At 34.5% G+C, this 12,794-nt stretch overlaps 1 protein-coding gene across 1 annotated transcript in view; it reads left to right on the top strand.

Moving 5' to 3' along the window:
- GDAP1 (ganglioside induced differentiation associated protein 1) overlaps positions 1-12,426 on the top strand; it is a 31,138-nt gene extending 18,712 nt beyond the window's left edge. Inside the window, exons 3-6 of the mRNA XM_003759698.2 lie at positions 4,070-4,243; positions 6,076-6,170; positions 7,798-7,912; positions 9,349-12,426. Coding sequence (XP_003759746.1) covers positions 4,070-4,243; positions 6,076-6,170; positions 7,798-7,912; positions 9,349-9,731 — 767 coding nt within the window. The 3' untranslated portion in view covers positions 9,732-12,426. The remainder of the gene's footprint in view (positions 1-4,069; positions 4,244-6,075; positions 6,171-7,797; positions 7,913-9,348) is intronic.
- The last annotated feature ends 368 nt before the right edge of the window (positions 12,427-12,794 follow it).

The raw sequence follows: 12,794 nt of genomic DNA, 5'->3' as shown, positions 1-12,794 counted from the left end.
CAAGGAAAAAATGGTCATTCAATGAAATAGAAGAATTTCAAAGTTTCATAAGAAAACTAGAACTAAATAAGAAAAGATTGAACTATAATATCAAGACCCCAAAGAAGCACAAATAGGTAAAAAAGGAAAAGAAAATTTAGGGATTTAATAGAACTAAATTGTTTACATGTCAACAAAGAAAAATGATACCTATAATCCTTTATAATTGTGTCACTAATAATAGAGATGAAAGGAATACATATAGACAGAGATTATGGATATAAGGTGAATTAAGTGAATGGCATTAAAAACCCCTAAGTGATGAAAAAGAGGAGTACACTCAGTTCAGAATGAAGGTAGAGGTAGAACGGTGTAAATTATTTTACACTAAGAGATGCAAAAGATGAATTAGAGTGGAGATGAGGATTGTAGGATGGATGGTGAGTATCACTTGAACCTTACTCAGATCTGGCTCAAAGAGGGAATAATATATAAAATCAGTTGAATATAGGAATTTATCTTATCCAATAGGGAAGTAGCAGGATGGGGAACTGATAAAAGAGAGGGCAGTTCAAGGGAAGTGGTGGATAGAAGCAAAACACTGGTGAGAAGGGAAAGAGTGAAAGGAGAAAGAAAACAAACAGGGGAGAAAATAGGATGGAGAGAAATAGACAGCTAGTAATCAAAACCATGAATGAAAATGGGATAACCTCTTCCATAAAACATAAATAAATAGATTAGAATCTTAGAATATATTGTTTACAAAAAATATAGTTGAAGCAGAGACAGCCACACACACTAAAGGTAAGGGGCTGGAATATAATCCATTATACTTCAGCTGAAGTATATTCTGATCTCAGACAAAGCAAAAGGAAAAATAGACCTAATTAAACAAGCTAAAAAAAGTTTCCCAATAAAAGTTGAATGGTTTGTTTCAGGAAGATGTTTGGGAAAGGAGTGGGAAATCAAGAAAGGCTACCTAGAGAATGTGTTATTTCAACTGATTCTTGATAGAAGCCAGGGAGTCTGAGAGAAGGAGGTGAAGGAAAGTACACCTGGTGGGGGTATAGTCAATTCAAAGACACAGATGCGATGTAGAGCAATAAGTAAGGCCTAAGAGGCAACTAGGCTAGTATGACTAGATAATAGAGTTCATGTGTAATACGTTGGGAAAATTGGAAATAATCAGGCTGTGAAGAGCTTTAAGTGACAATAGAGTACTAGAGCTAATAAGGAGTCACTTAAATTTATTGAGGAGTTGGGATGTAATTAGATTTTACTATAGGAAAATCACTTTGGAAACTGTATGATGGATGTATTGGAATATAGAGTGGCAGGGAGAAAAATCAAGCAGAGATTTTTTTCCTTGGTGCCATTTTAAAAAAATCATTGAAGTCAGAAGAAACCTTTTTCTTGAATAATATATCAGGGTTGTTGGAAGTACTAGTTGGTTTGTAGATAGACTGAAGGCTGAATATTTAAAGGTGGACATAAATTTTTTTTTGTATATGAGTCACCTGGAGATTGAATCCTTAGACTCTTAATTTTCCCCCTTTCCCATAGGTAATATCAAGAATGATGGAATGTGGCTTATTTAATCTTGTTTCAAGGCTCATTGAAAATTGTTGTGCATTGGAAGTTTCCTTCTTGGTAAAATTATGCTGGCAGCTAGTTTTGGATTGTATTAGAGAAGGAATTAAGCATTTTTCTAGTGTTTTGTGTAGAAGGCTACATATTTGTAGATGTGGGAGGAGAAAGGAAGAATAAAAACAGTCTATTGTCTCCTGGAAATTTTGCTTTTTGATCTGGCATAGTGAGACTGCATTGTTGCTCTGTGGAAATTGTCTAATATTAGGTTTCCAACACTTTCTGAACCAGTGTGAGACTTTCAAAATATTGACTAAGTAAATTAATATTTTGTAAATGCTTAATACATGTTTATTGAAGTTTTTAGAATGCTATTGACATTAGTTAATAAATAAGTTTTCAAATCAACAAAAAACAAACACTGGGTATTTATAAGATGCTAGGCAATATGCTTAGCTTTGGGAATACTATTTTGTTGTTGTTTGGTCATTTTTCAGTTATGTCTGACTCTTCATATCCTCATTTGGGGTTTAACTGGAAAAGTTACTGGAGTAGTTTGCCATTTTCTTCTCCAGCTCATTTTATAGACGAGGAAACAGAGGCAAATGAGGTTAAGTGAATTGTCCAGGGTCACACATGTGTTTGAGAATGGATTTGAATTCAGGAAGAGGAGTCTAGCTGTCTTTCCCCTCATCCCCACCCCCTTTGGGAATAGAATAAAAATCTATGCCCTCAAGGAATTTACATTTGAATTGGGGAAGATACCTTATAAAAGGAAGTTGAAAAAGGGAGAAATATCCTGATAGGAGCATAGTAGTAGAAAAAAAAATCTGGACTATCAGAAATGCAGTTTAGAATGGGGTAAAGAACTTTGTCATTGATTAATGTGAGAAAGGCATGGTTAAGCAGGTTAGTTGAAACAGGAATAATTATGAAATTGGCTAAGGAGATGCAGTGTTTTTATTCTCTACTCTTTTGTGAATCCTATAGGGATTCAGTGTTAAATATGAAGCCACATGATTACTATTTCCTTCTCCTTGGATGATTTCTGCAATTTGTACCATTTGGAAAAAAAAAACAAAACATCTCAAGAGAGGCATGATTGTGTGGTTGAAAGACTACTGGCCTAGAAATCACAAGTTCTATTTCTGCCATTATCTAGCTATGCTACCTTGGAAGAACCATGTGATCATTCTGAGGTTCCATCTTTTTATCTGTAAAGTGAAACAGTAAAATTCAGTAATGTGTAATGAATGTCTCAAGCACTAAAGTTTAAAGAATGAATGATTAATATCTAATTAGTTGAGAAAAACCTTAACCATGTAAACACTGACAATCAGTCATTGATGCTATTAAAGTTTTGAAGCTTTGAGTTATGGGGAGTGTAATACACCTTCTGGCAGTTGACTGGTTGGCTCCACAAGGTGGGAGTATTCTCCCTGTTTCTCAGAAAGTCAGTTATCTTTTTTTTCTTTAGATTTGCCTCATCCTATGGGACAGCATCAATTTACTCTTAAGGAATGTATTTGTAGATTTACCCAATCAGAATCTAGTTCATCGATTAGGAAACTGTAGCTCCTTCTTGAACTTAATATACTTCAATGAGTAATATACTTCAATAGTTCAATGACTTCAAAGGTTTCTAGTCACATCTACCAAGCAGTTATTAGCCTGCAACTTTCCAAAACTCTGGGAACCTTAGTGGGTACAGAAGCTTTGACATTGAAAAGATCTATGACATGCACAGGTTGAATATGTTTTCCTGTGGCTATGCCCTTTCAAGTGGGAAAAGGGGCACATGATTGATTTAAACACACACATCCTGCTGAGGTTTCTTTTAATGCTAACAAAGGAACTCTGGATTGTGACTCCTCATATGGACGATAGATACTAGTGCTAGCTAGATTTAGGATTATACAGAAGCTTCCACAGTGGCTAATTTTCTCATTCCTTTCTGGTTGATTGTTGGCCCTTTCAGCCTGCTATTGCCATTGCTTATCCTGGTATAACTCTGAAATGAACTCTGAATGGGATCTTCTTTTGTGTCTAGATCACATCTTTTTATTTCCTGTTTCCATCCTCAGTCCTCTGTAAAGTAGCAGAGTGGTGAAGGGTCAGATAGATTCAAGCAAACATTCCATAGACAAAACCGAATTTATGCTGAATTCAATTCTCATATTTGAATTTTTGGACAGTTCCTGGGAAAAAACAGTCATAAGTAACAACTTCAGACCTTTCTTACTTCCCGAAGATACAACATTAAACGTAATGAATTTACATGAGAAAATTTAAAGAAAAAAAGCCTTTCTATTGGAGGTCCTCTAATGTCACTTTACATTTTTAATTGTTTAGTTAAGAAGCAAAGATAATCCTTACTTCATCATATGTGCTTATTGTCATTTAAATTATATTGAGGTAATGTTCATAATTTTTGTCATAATGTGTTTCTTTTTTGTCATGCTACTTAATTTTAATTTTTTTTCTTTATGCATGAATATCTTAGAAAATACACCCAGGTTAATACCTGAAAAGGAAAGCATGTATTACCCACGAGTCCAGCACTACCGAGAACTCCTTGACTCCTTGCCCATGGATGCCTATACACATGGCTGCATCCTTCACCCAGAACTAACAGTGGACTCCATGATCCCTGCATATGCAACAACAAGGATTCGCAGTATGTAAAGAGTTCAGGGTCCTTGGGATTTGTCCCACATTCCTTTTATAATTCATTTGTCTGATTTCTATAATTTCTTATGGTTATGAGTAGGGCTTTTCAATTTGTTTCATTTATATTAATAAGATTATAATAAAAAATAGATGCTTCAACTTTATTAATCTGTGCCTTATTATTAAGTAAATTTTTTTTTAACTAGCCCAATACCCTACTTTTGTTTTGGAGGTCAAAGCTACATACAACACAAAATAGGATTCCTTTGTAGAAAGGTATATTGGTGTAGTGGAGAAGGAATTGGACTAGTAATATGATGATATGAGTTTTTGTCTTGGTTTTTCCATTGGCAAGCAGTGAGATTTCAGGCACATTCTGTAACCTCCTTATGATCTCAAATGTAGTGACTTATGAGGAATGAATATCTGATTTATTCAGTTATATTTCAATTGAGTTTGACCTTGCAACAAAGGCCTATGGTTGTACTAGAAAACACCAATCTAAAGAAATTAATGAAAACCTTGCTGTCTGTAGATAGGAAAATGAAAAGCCATTCTCATTTTCCTCTGTAATTTTTAAAATAATAATTTATTATCTATTAATATTTATATTTCCTTCAAATGCTCTGGAGGAGAATGTCAAGCTTCAGTGTTTCTCCTTTGAATATGTCCATTAATTTTATGAATAGTTCTCTACATTTATTAATCTTTTTTATTTTTTGCTCTAGTCTTCCCTATGAGTACCTCTCCTCATTTGCTGTTTCATTTCAACCTTTGATTATGTATCTCCAAGATTATAAACAAATGTTGTTTTGCTTGGGCATAAGGTTATAAAAAGTTTTACTTATGTAGTGGGGTATAGTGAATAGAGATGTGGTCTTAAAGACATGAACACCTGCTCTCAAATCTTGCCCCTGATACATAGTACTGTGAGATTCCTGGAATTTATTTAATCTCTCAGTGGCCCAGGCAATTCTCTAAGACTATAAAAGTGGTAGAAGGAGTTTCTTGACCTGGGAATTCTGTATGCCAATGAAATGACACTTCCAGTATCTATTCCTCCTGAAAGATTTTTGATGTTTGGATAAAACTTGGAGTCAGTGGTATTGTCTCCATAAGTTTTGGCCATGTAATTGGCAGAGTATTGATAGATCATTTCCATTACATTATTCACTATAATGATACCATACATTATACCTCTTTCTGCCTATTCCTTCCTAATTAAGTCTATATGTTTCTAGAGCCTTGATATTATTTGTTTCATATGTTTATGTCCATGCAGTGATGATGATGATAATAATAATTTCTGAAGTTTCTTTATTGCTATGATTAAATACTGATTTTATGTCTTACGGTTAGGAGTAGATATATTCTAATAATTTTTATAGTAATTTTAAGAATTCTTTATTTCCCTCCTCCCATTGGGGTGTGGTCAGGAAAAAGTTTCTATGTAGGGGTGGAATAATCCCCTGGAAGGAAGGTCCAGGGAAGTGGGGAAATGTAGTAATGTAGTGGAACTATATTCATCTAGTTGTTCCAAAGCAATTTGGGGCAGCTTATTTTCTGTTTTTGTCACTAGAGTTTGAGGTAGTCTAAGGGCTTCTTTAAAAAAACATTACGATCTTTATTACTCTTTTTAAATACTTTTCTTATTTTTAAATGATTGTATTTATAAACATTTAATAGGAAACTGATCCAAAAGCACACTTTCAGTTTCATTGGACTGAACAAATTTACTCAAATTTGAATGAAACCTTATAGTTACACTGTTCTGTCATGTTGTGTTTTGTGAAAAAGCTTTGTTTTTGTTTTGATTTTGGAAAATGTTCCAAATATCAGGCCAAATAGGTAATACTGAATCTGAACTGAAGAAACTTGCCCAAGAAAATCCAGATCTTCAGGATGCATATATAGCAAAGCAGAAACGTCTTAAAGTGAGTAAACCAACATTATTCCCACCTGTCATTTAGAGTTGCATGGTGATAAAGCATATTTTTTTCTCTCTTTCTTCAAGCCCTCCTCTTCTTTGTTTCCTCTGTTCTTCTTTTCTTTCTTTCCTTCCTTGGGAGTCATACAAGAAAAGTCTCTCACCCCTTATCCCACTTTGTCACTAATCATCAGAAGGAAATTTCAGTCATTGGAGACCAGAGGAATTCATTGTGTCCTCCCTACAAGGTGCTCTCCCTCAGCAAAGGGCCAAGTATGTGTGTTCAAGTTCTGCAGAAAATATTCCAGCCCAACAAAATTCAACTTCTAGATTTCATCAGATAGATTCATCAACAACTTTCCCCCAATCCCTTCTATGTTGTCTTATCTTGTATCCTCTTTGTTTTCCTTTTTGATTCCACCTTATTGGGAAAATATTTTTACCATTACAACAATCTCTTATCTTCTGCATAAGACTTGTGCCTGACTGTGGCATCTAGTTTTCCGTAGCATTTTCCCTCACTAAAAAAAGAATCACTACTTTTTGTCAGGTAAAAATGATCTTCTTCATATCTATCTCTATCTATCTATCTTTCTGTCTGTCTGTCCGTCCTTCCGTCTGTCTGCCTATCTATTTATCCTTTCTCTCTCTCTCTCTCTCTCTCTCTCTCTCTCTCTCTCTCTCTCTTTCTTCTTTCTTTCTCCCTCTCTTTTTCTTTCTTTCTTTTTATCCATTTGAGCATTTTTGGAATAAAATTTCTCCTTTGCTTTCATCACTTTCTATGTTATAGTATCCTGATTTTATGTTCATATCATCTTTCCTCCATTAAATTATTTATTTATTTATTTTTTTGAGTAGACTTTTTATGGTAAACTCATGGAGCATCACAGAGAAGAATCAGACATGGGTGGGTGCTGTTTGGATCATTTGTGGGATCATAAATGGATAACGCATTTTTATAGTGCTTACAACAAGCCAGATCTTTCTAAGTTTTATGACTAAAAATACAAGCACAAATACAGCTTCTGGCTTCAAAAAGTTTATATTCTAATAGGAAAAGGAGCAGGATTAGAGTGTCCATCAGAAAGGGTCAGAATCTAGTCATCCATGATATGGTCCTCCATTAAATTATAAGAACTTTGAAAATAGAGGCTGTCATTTTTCATTTTTTGTATCCTCACAGTACCTACTAAAATAGCTTATAAATACTTAGCATTCAATAAATATTTGCTAAATTGAATCAGTGACATACATTGACAGTGATATATCAATTGTCATATGTTTTTCCTGCCCTCTCTAGTTCTTCTAGGCCTAAAGAGGTTTTTATTCCTATATAGATTATCTTTTAGATTGGATATAATGGCAGTTCTAATGCCTCTTTTTATTGATTAGTTCCTATACTTTTTTTCCTGTAGTTATTTGACCTGGATTGAAATTGTCCTGAGAAAAGGAAATTACTTTTGAGGGCCCTTTTCTGAGTTTAAGTTTTCTCTTAATATTTTTACTTTATCTAAGTTAATCTATTCCCTCTTACTGCCCTCTAGAATAATGTGTAGAATCATAAGATAGACTTTGCATTATGTAAGCCATTCATAGAAATTGACTCTGTTTAATATGTGTTTTTATTTGTTTAGTCAAAGCTACTGGACCATGACAATGTAAAATATTTGAAGAAAATACTTGATGAGCTTGAGAAGGTTCTGGATCAAGTTGAAACTGAATTGCAAAGAAGAAATGAAGAAACCCCAGGCAAGTACTGATTTAGGTATCTCTCTTCTTTCCTCCTGCCAATGTTATCATGTTCATTCTGATAGATTTCATTTCAAACATTCTTTCTATGTTTTCTGTTCATATTTTAATTATGATCATGGTGACTTGAATGAACTCAGCAAAACTTGATGCTTAATGGTTACTTAGGTAATATCTGAGAGAAATATGAGAATAAAACAGTTTTTTTTAAAGTGAAAATGATAGCAGCCAATAGCATTCAGAATCCATATTCCCTTTCAAAATAGTAGCAATGTTTTCTTTCATTCCTATTGATTAACCTGGGTTTTTGCTTAAATATTGTTTTTCATTTTGCCTGTCCAGGCATGGTTTTTGCCCCAAGAAGTACAGGTGAGAAAACCTTGTGGATCAGCAAGTATGCACATTTGTTTGGGGGAAAAGGAAGGCTTCTGTATCTGTGATTTCATCAATGTGGGTGTTTCCCATGGTGAAAATCTCTTTTAATAATAAATATCAGCAACTATTCTGTAACTTTTAATCTTAAAGTAGGACATGCAAACTGTTTTTATATGGATGGTAAGTTAAGAATGATTTTTACATTCTAAAATAAAGTGTTGTTATATTTAAAAATGTAACCCCCCCCATTTTAAGATTAGGTAGTACAAAAATAGGGGATAGGCCAGGTATGACTCTCAGGAGCAAGCTTGCAGATATCTGTGTTAGAATTGGCTAGAACCTGTTCCATGATCACAAAAGTACTGTGTATCAAGAAGTAACACTTGAACCCAGGTTTTTTTGCTGTGTAGGTTGATCTCCTATTCTTTACATTTTGAGTTGCCTTTAGATCTACATTTAGAGAATCCATATTTTGGGCTAGTTGTGAACATGTGGGCTGAGATTTAGGAATAAAATGGTTTCCATGTGTCTATAATATGTGAGTGCTATTTTTGCAGCATACTGGGCTCTCTAGATGATAATTCTATTACCTGAAACTTTCTTTTTCACTAAGTGCAATATCCCGACTTAAAAAAAAATGATAGCAATGCCATTGACTAGTTGCAGGCTGAACCTGATCTTGTTACCTCCAGCACACCTGTTGTTTACTGAAATGAGCAGGGAATAGTTGGGGATCATGCTGCTATTTGGAGGCCCTAAGCCACTTAGGGTTCTTTATAACCATCAGACAGATTTTAAGTACCAGGGGCTTCTGAGACCTGAGCAGCTAACAGCTGTTACACAAAAAGATCTTTAGTTTTGAGTAAATTAGTCTTTTTTAAAAAAACCATCAAATAACTTCCAAGCATGTTTCTTTAGGAGCAATATAGGACTTTTAAAAGCTGATAGTTTTGCAGTCACTCCTAAAGATGAGGGAATAATATAGTCAGGCAGCATATCTCCTCTGGGTTCTCTCTGTATAGTGTTTGCATCTAATTCTCCATGTCTTTTTCTCTGATTAGAGGAGGGCTGCCAACCTTGGCTCTGTGGTGAATCTTTCACGTTGGCAGATGTCTCGCTTGCTGTCACATTGCATCGACTGAAGTTCCTGGGGTTTGCAAGGAGAAATTGGGGAAACGGAAAGCGACCAAACTTGGAAACCTATTACGAGCGTGTCTTGAAGAGAAAAACATTTAACAAGGTTTTAGGACATGTCAACAATATATTAATCTCGGCAGTGCTGCCAACAGCATTCCGGGTGGCCAAGAAAAGGGCCCCAAAAGTTCTTGGCACCACCTTTGTGGTTGGTCTGCTTGCAGGAATGGGATATTTTGCTTTTGTGCTTTTCAGAAAGAGATTTGGCAATGTGTTTTTATCCCTGAGAGCAAGACAAAATTATTTCTAGGCTTGTGCTGTGTTGGCTATGGCAACTGATGCAGCCTTTCCAATTGACACTGCTTGCCTAGGGCTGGTAAAGAATTATCCCAAGTGAGTAGGAAAGTGTGCTGATTTAATTTCCTTTATTCTCTGACTAGCTCATGAAGTAAGGGCAAGCTATAGGTTTATTTATTTATTTATTTGTGCTTTGGTAAATTTTGAGTACTTGTTTGCAAGGTTGAATTAATCTATCTTTAAAAAAAATGGACAGGTTGAATTTATATAAAAGATGTATTATAGAGCTAGACAATTGCTTTAAGATCATGATTTCCCCCCTTGCTACATAAATAAAAAGATATGCTGTTGAATTATTTATGAAATTTATTATTGTAAAAAGTCAATAGCAGTAACCTATGTTTGCATGTATTTCTTTATCTGAGCATCTCAAAGTACTTTCTGAATCTGTTCTCATTGGTCCTTGCAATATCCTATGACATCAGTGGACATTATTCATACAAGCTAGAAATCTACTCTAATAGTCTAGTCCACCTATTTAGCTTAGAGGGTCTTCGGAGATACTAATGAATCTACATTTCTACCCTTTCACTGGTAGCTTAAGGCAGAAACAGGACTTGGAGAAAAAAGAAGAGGAAGAAATAAAAGAGAAAGAGAAGAAAAGATATAAATTCTACCATATAAAATGTTGACAGTTTATTCTAATGTTAGTCCATCAGGGCCATCCATTGCTTGTCCCTTTGCTCAATAATATATTTAACCAGATGTCTCGCTAGAGCTCTTGGGCCTGTGATAGCAAGGATGAAAGTATTTTTGAAGGTTGCAATTTGGAGAAGAACCTGAAATTTACCTCTACAACACTGCATTTAAACCTGGTTTTACATTTGAATCTTTAATAATGTCAATTACTTTTCCAGTTGGAGATCTGGCTAAGATTACCAACAGAATATATTCTCCTTGCCTAGAAAAACAGTGAAACATGCCTGGTTAAGGGTTATATTGCCATTAGTGATGAAGCAAAGCAGTCTTACTTTCCAAAATTGAACCTAAGAGAGTTTAGGGAAGTGTCTTGGTTTTTCTTATGTTGGGTACCATGAATAAATACAAGAAACCTAAACTGAAATAAGCTTCAATATTCAGAAAGGGGCAATTTGGGTAATGGAATAAGTTGTGGACCTAGAGTTAGATCACTTCAATTTTTGACTTAGCTTTGCCATTAACTTAGAACAATCTTTTGACCTCTCTAGGTCCCAGTTTTCTCATCTTTAAAAGGAAGGGATGAGCCTAAATGATCTTTATGGTCCCTTTTGACTCCAAAGTTTCTGTGAAAAACTTGCCCCATGCCTGCCTCAGACTGTCCATGTAGAAATGGCCAAAGAATGCACTCATTCCTTTCTCTTCCTTTTCATTAATGGAAAACAGTCATACCTAGAAAACAATAACTTGTTGTCAGTGGTAAAAAGCAACACATTTCTGTAATTCCATGGCATGCTCAACAGTTGGGGAAATCTTGATGTACTGGATATGCTCCATTTATAAAAACTGAATAATGTCTACAGAATAAATTTAATCCAACAACATTAACATATTGGCAGTTTTGATTATTTTTTGCTTTCTATTGAGATGTATTATGCTGTAATATATCTGCACTGATTTGCCTCTGGAAAATTTCACTGCATGTATTTATAATATAACTCATCACTGAAGGCATTAGTAAATTGTTTGTGGTATTTCCAGGTTATTCAGGTCACTATCATGTTAAAAGTGGGAGTTTCAGAATGGCAAAATAAAAATTGCATTTTTATTAAAATCAGGAGAAAAGTTTCATTGAAAAAAATTCCTTGGCTAGGACATAGAGAAGTAGTTTGATGCAGGCCAGTTTTCCAGTTTTTATTATTAATATGACAAAGACATATGAAAAACTTGCAGTCCTTTGTGTGCAAAGGTGATGCCATGGACCCCTATCTGGGATGTCACTTGATACAAGTTGTATAGAAACTTTTTGATGGATTAAAATAACCACAAGATGTCGCTCTTCAACTAGTACTACTGAGCTGATATCAGTTCAGGATGAACAAGTGAAGAATTGGTTTCCCTAGTGTCAATTTAGAAAACTTTTCCATGAGACGAGTCTATTAGAAGACCCCTAGTGCAATTTATTTCTTATACTATAGAAAAGCACTTCCACACGGGAAAGCCCAGAGTTGTACTGCACAGTTGTAGAACCCAATATGTGCAATCAATACAAACTGTTATTAGAATACCCTTATTTGCCAGATACTCTATATATTTCTATTCATGATCATGAGCCTGGCTTAATTGGCCCACAATACACACTGCTGAGTCACATTTTTTTTTCAATTTCAAAAAAGTACTATAAAGCTCAAAAATTGAAAAATATTATAGGCACTAAGAAGGAACTTCATCTTAGGTGTTTGCTGAAGCTTCATTACTATAATCTTGTTTTCTAACTTTTGCAGTCACACATGTATTGGTTCTATTTTCTGAAGTTTTTGTGTAACTTTTGGTAATTCTGGGTGCTGACAATAATTTATGGATTAAATATAATTCTCAGTCACTTTTTTGTCTATTATCTCTTCTTCACTGAACACAACATATAAACAGAAGTAGAAACGCAAGGTAATATTTTCAATGTAACCCCTTTAAGTGTAATTGGCTAATAAACATGGATTTTAAAGCAAAAATAATTGTAGTAGATTATTTTTCAGACCTGCAATAGAATGTTTTATGGTTAGAAGTTAGGTGGCATAGTGGATAGAGTGCTGAGTTTGAAGTCAGGAAAACTTGAGGTCAAATTTGTCCTTAGACATTTACCAGCTTGTATAACCCTGGGAAAAATGCTTGATTAATGCCTCTTTTGGAAAATAAGGACAACAATATTTTCCAGAGTTGTTGTAAGAATAAAATGAGATAGTATTTGTTGAATTATTTTTCAAATATTAAAATATCATATAAATCTCATCATAATTATTAATATCTTATTAGCACATAATCTCATTAGCAAGTAGCTTTATTTCAGTTGATAATTGTAACAACTCTACAAGGTAGTAATAAG

Source organism: Sarcophilus harrisii, chromosome 1 (assembly GCF_902635505.1).
Source record: "Sarcophilus harrisii chromosome 1, mSarHar1.11, whole genome shotgun sequence".
In the NCBI taxonomy this organism is placed as follows: Eukaryota; Metazoa; Chordata; class Mammalia; order Dasyuromorphia; family Dasyuridae; genus Sarcophilus; species Sarcophilus harrisii.
This window is presented reverse-complemented; position numbering and strand designations above follow the sequence as displayed.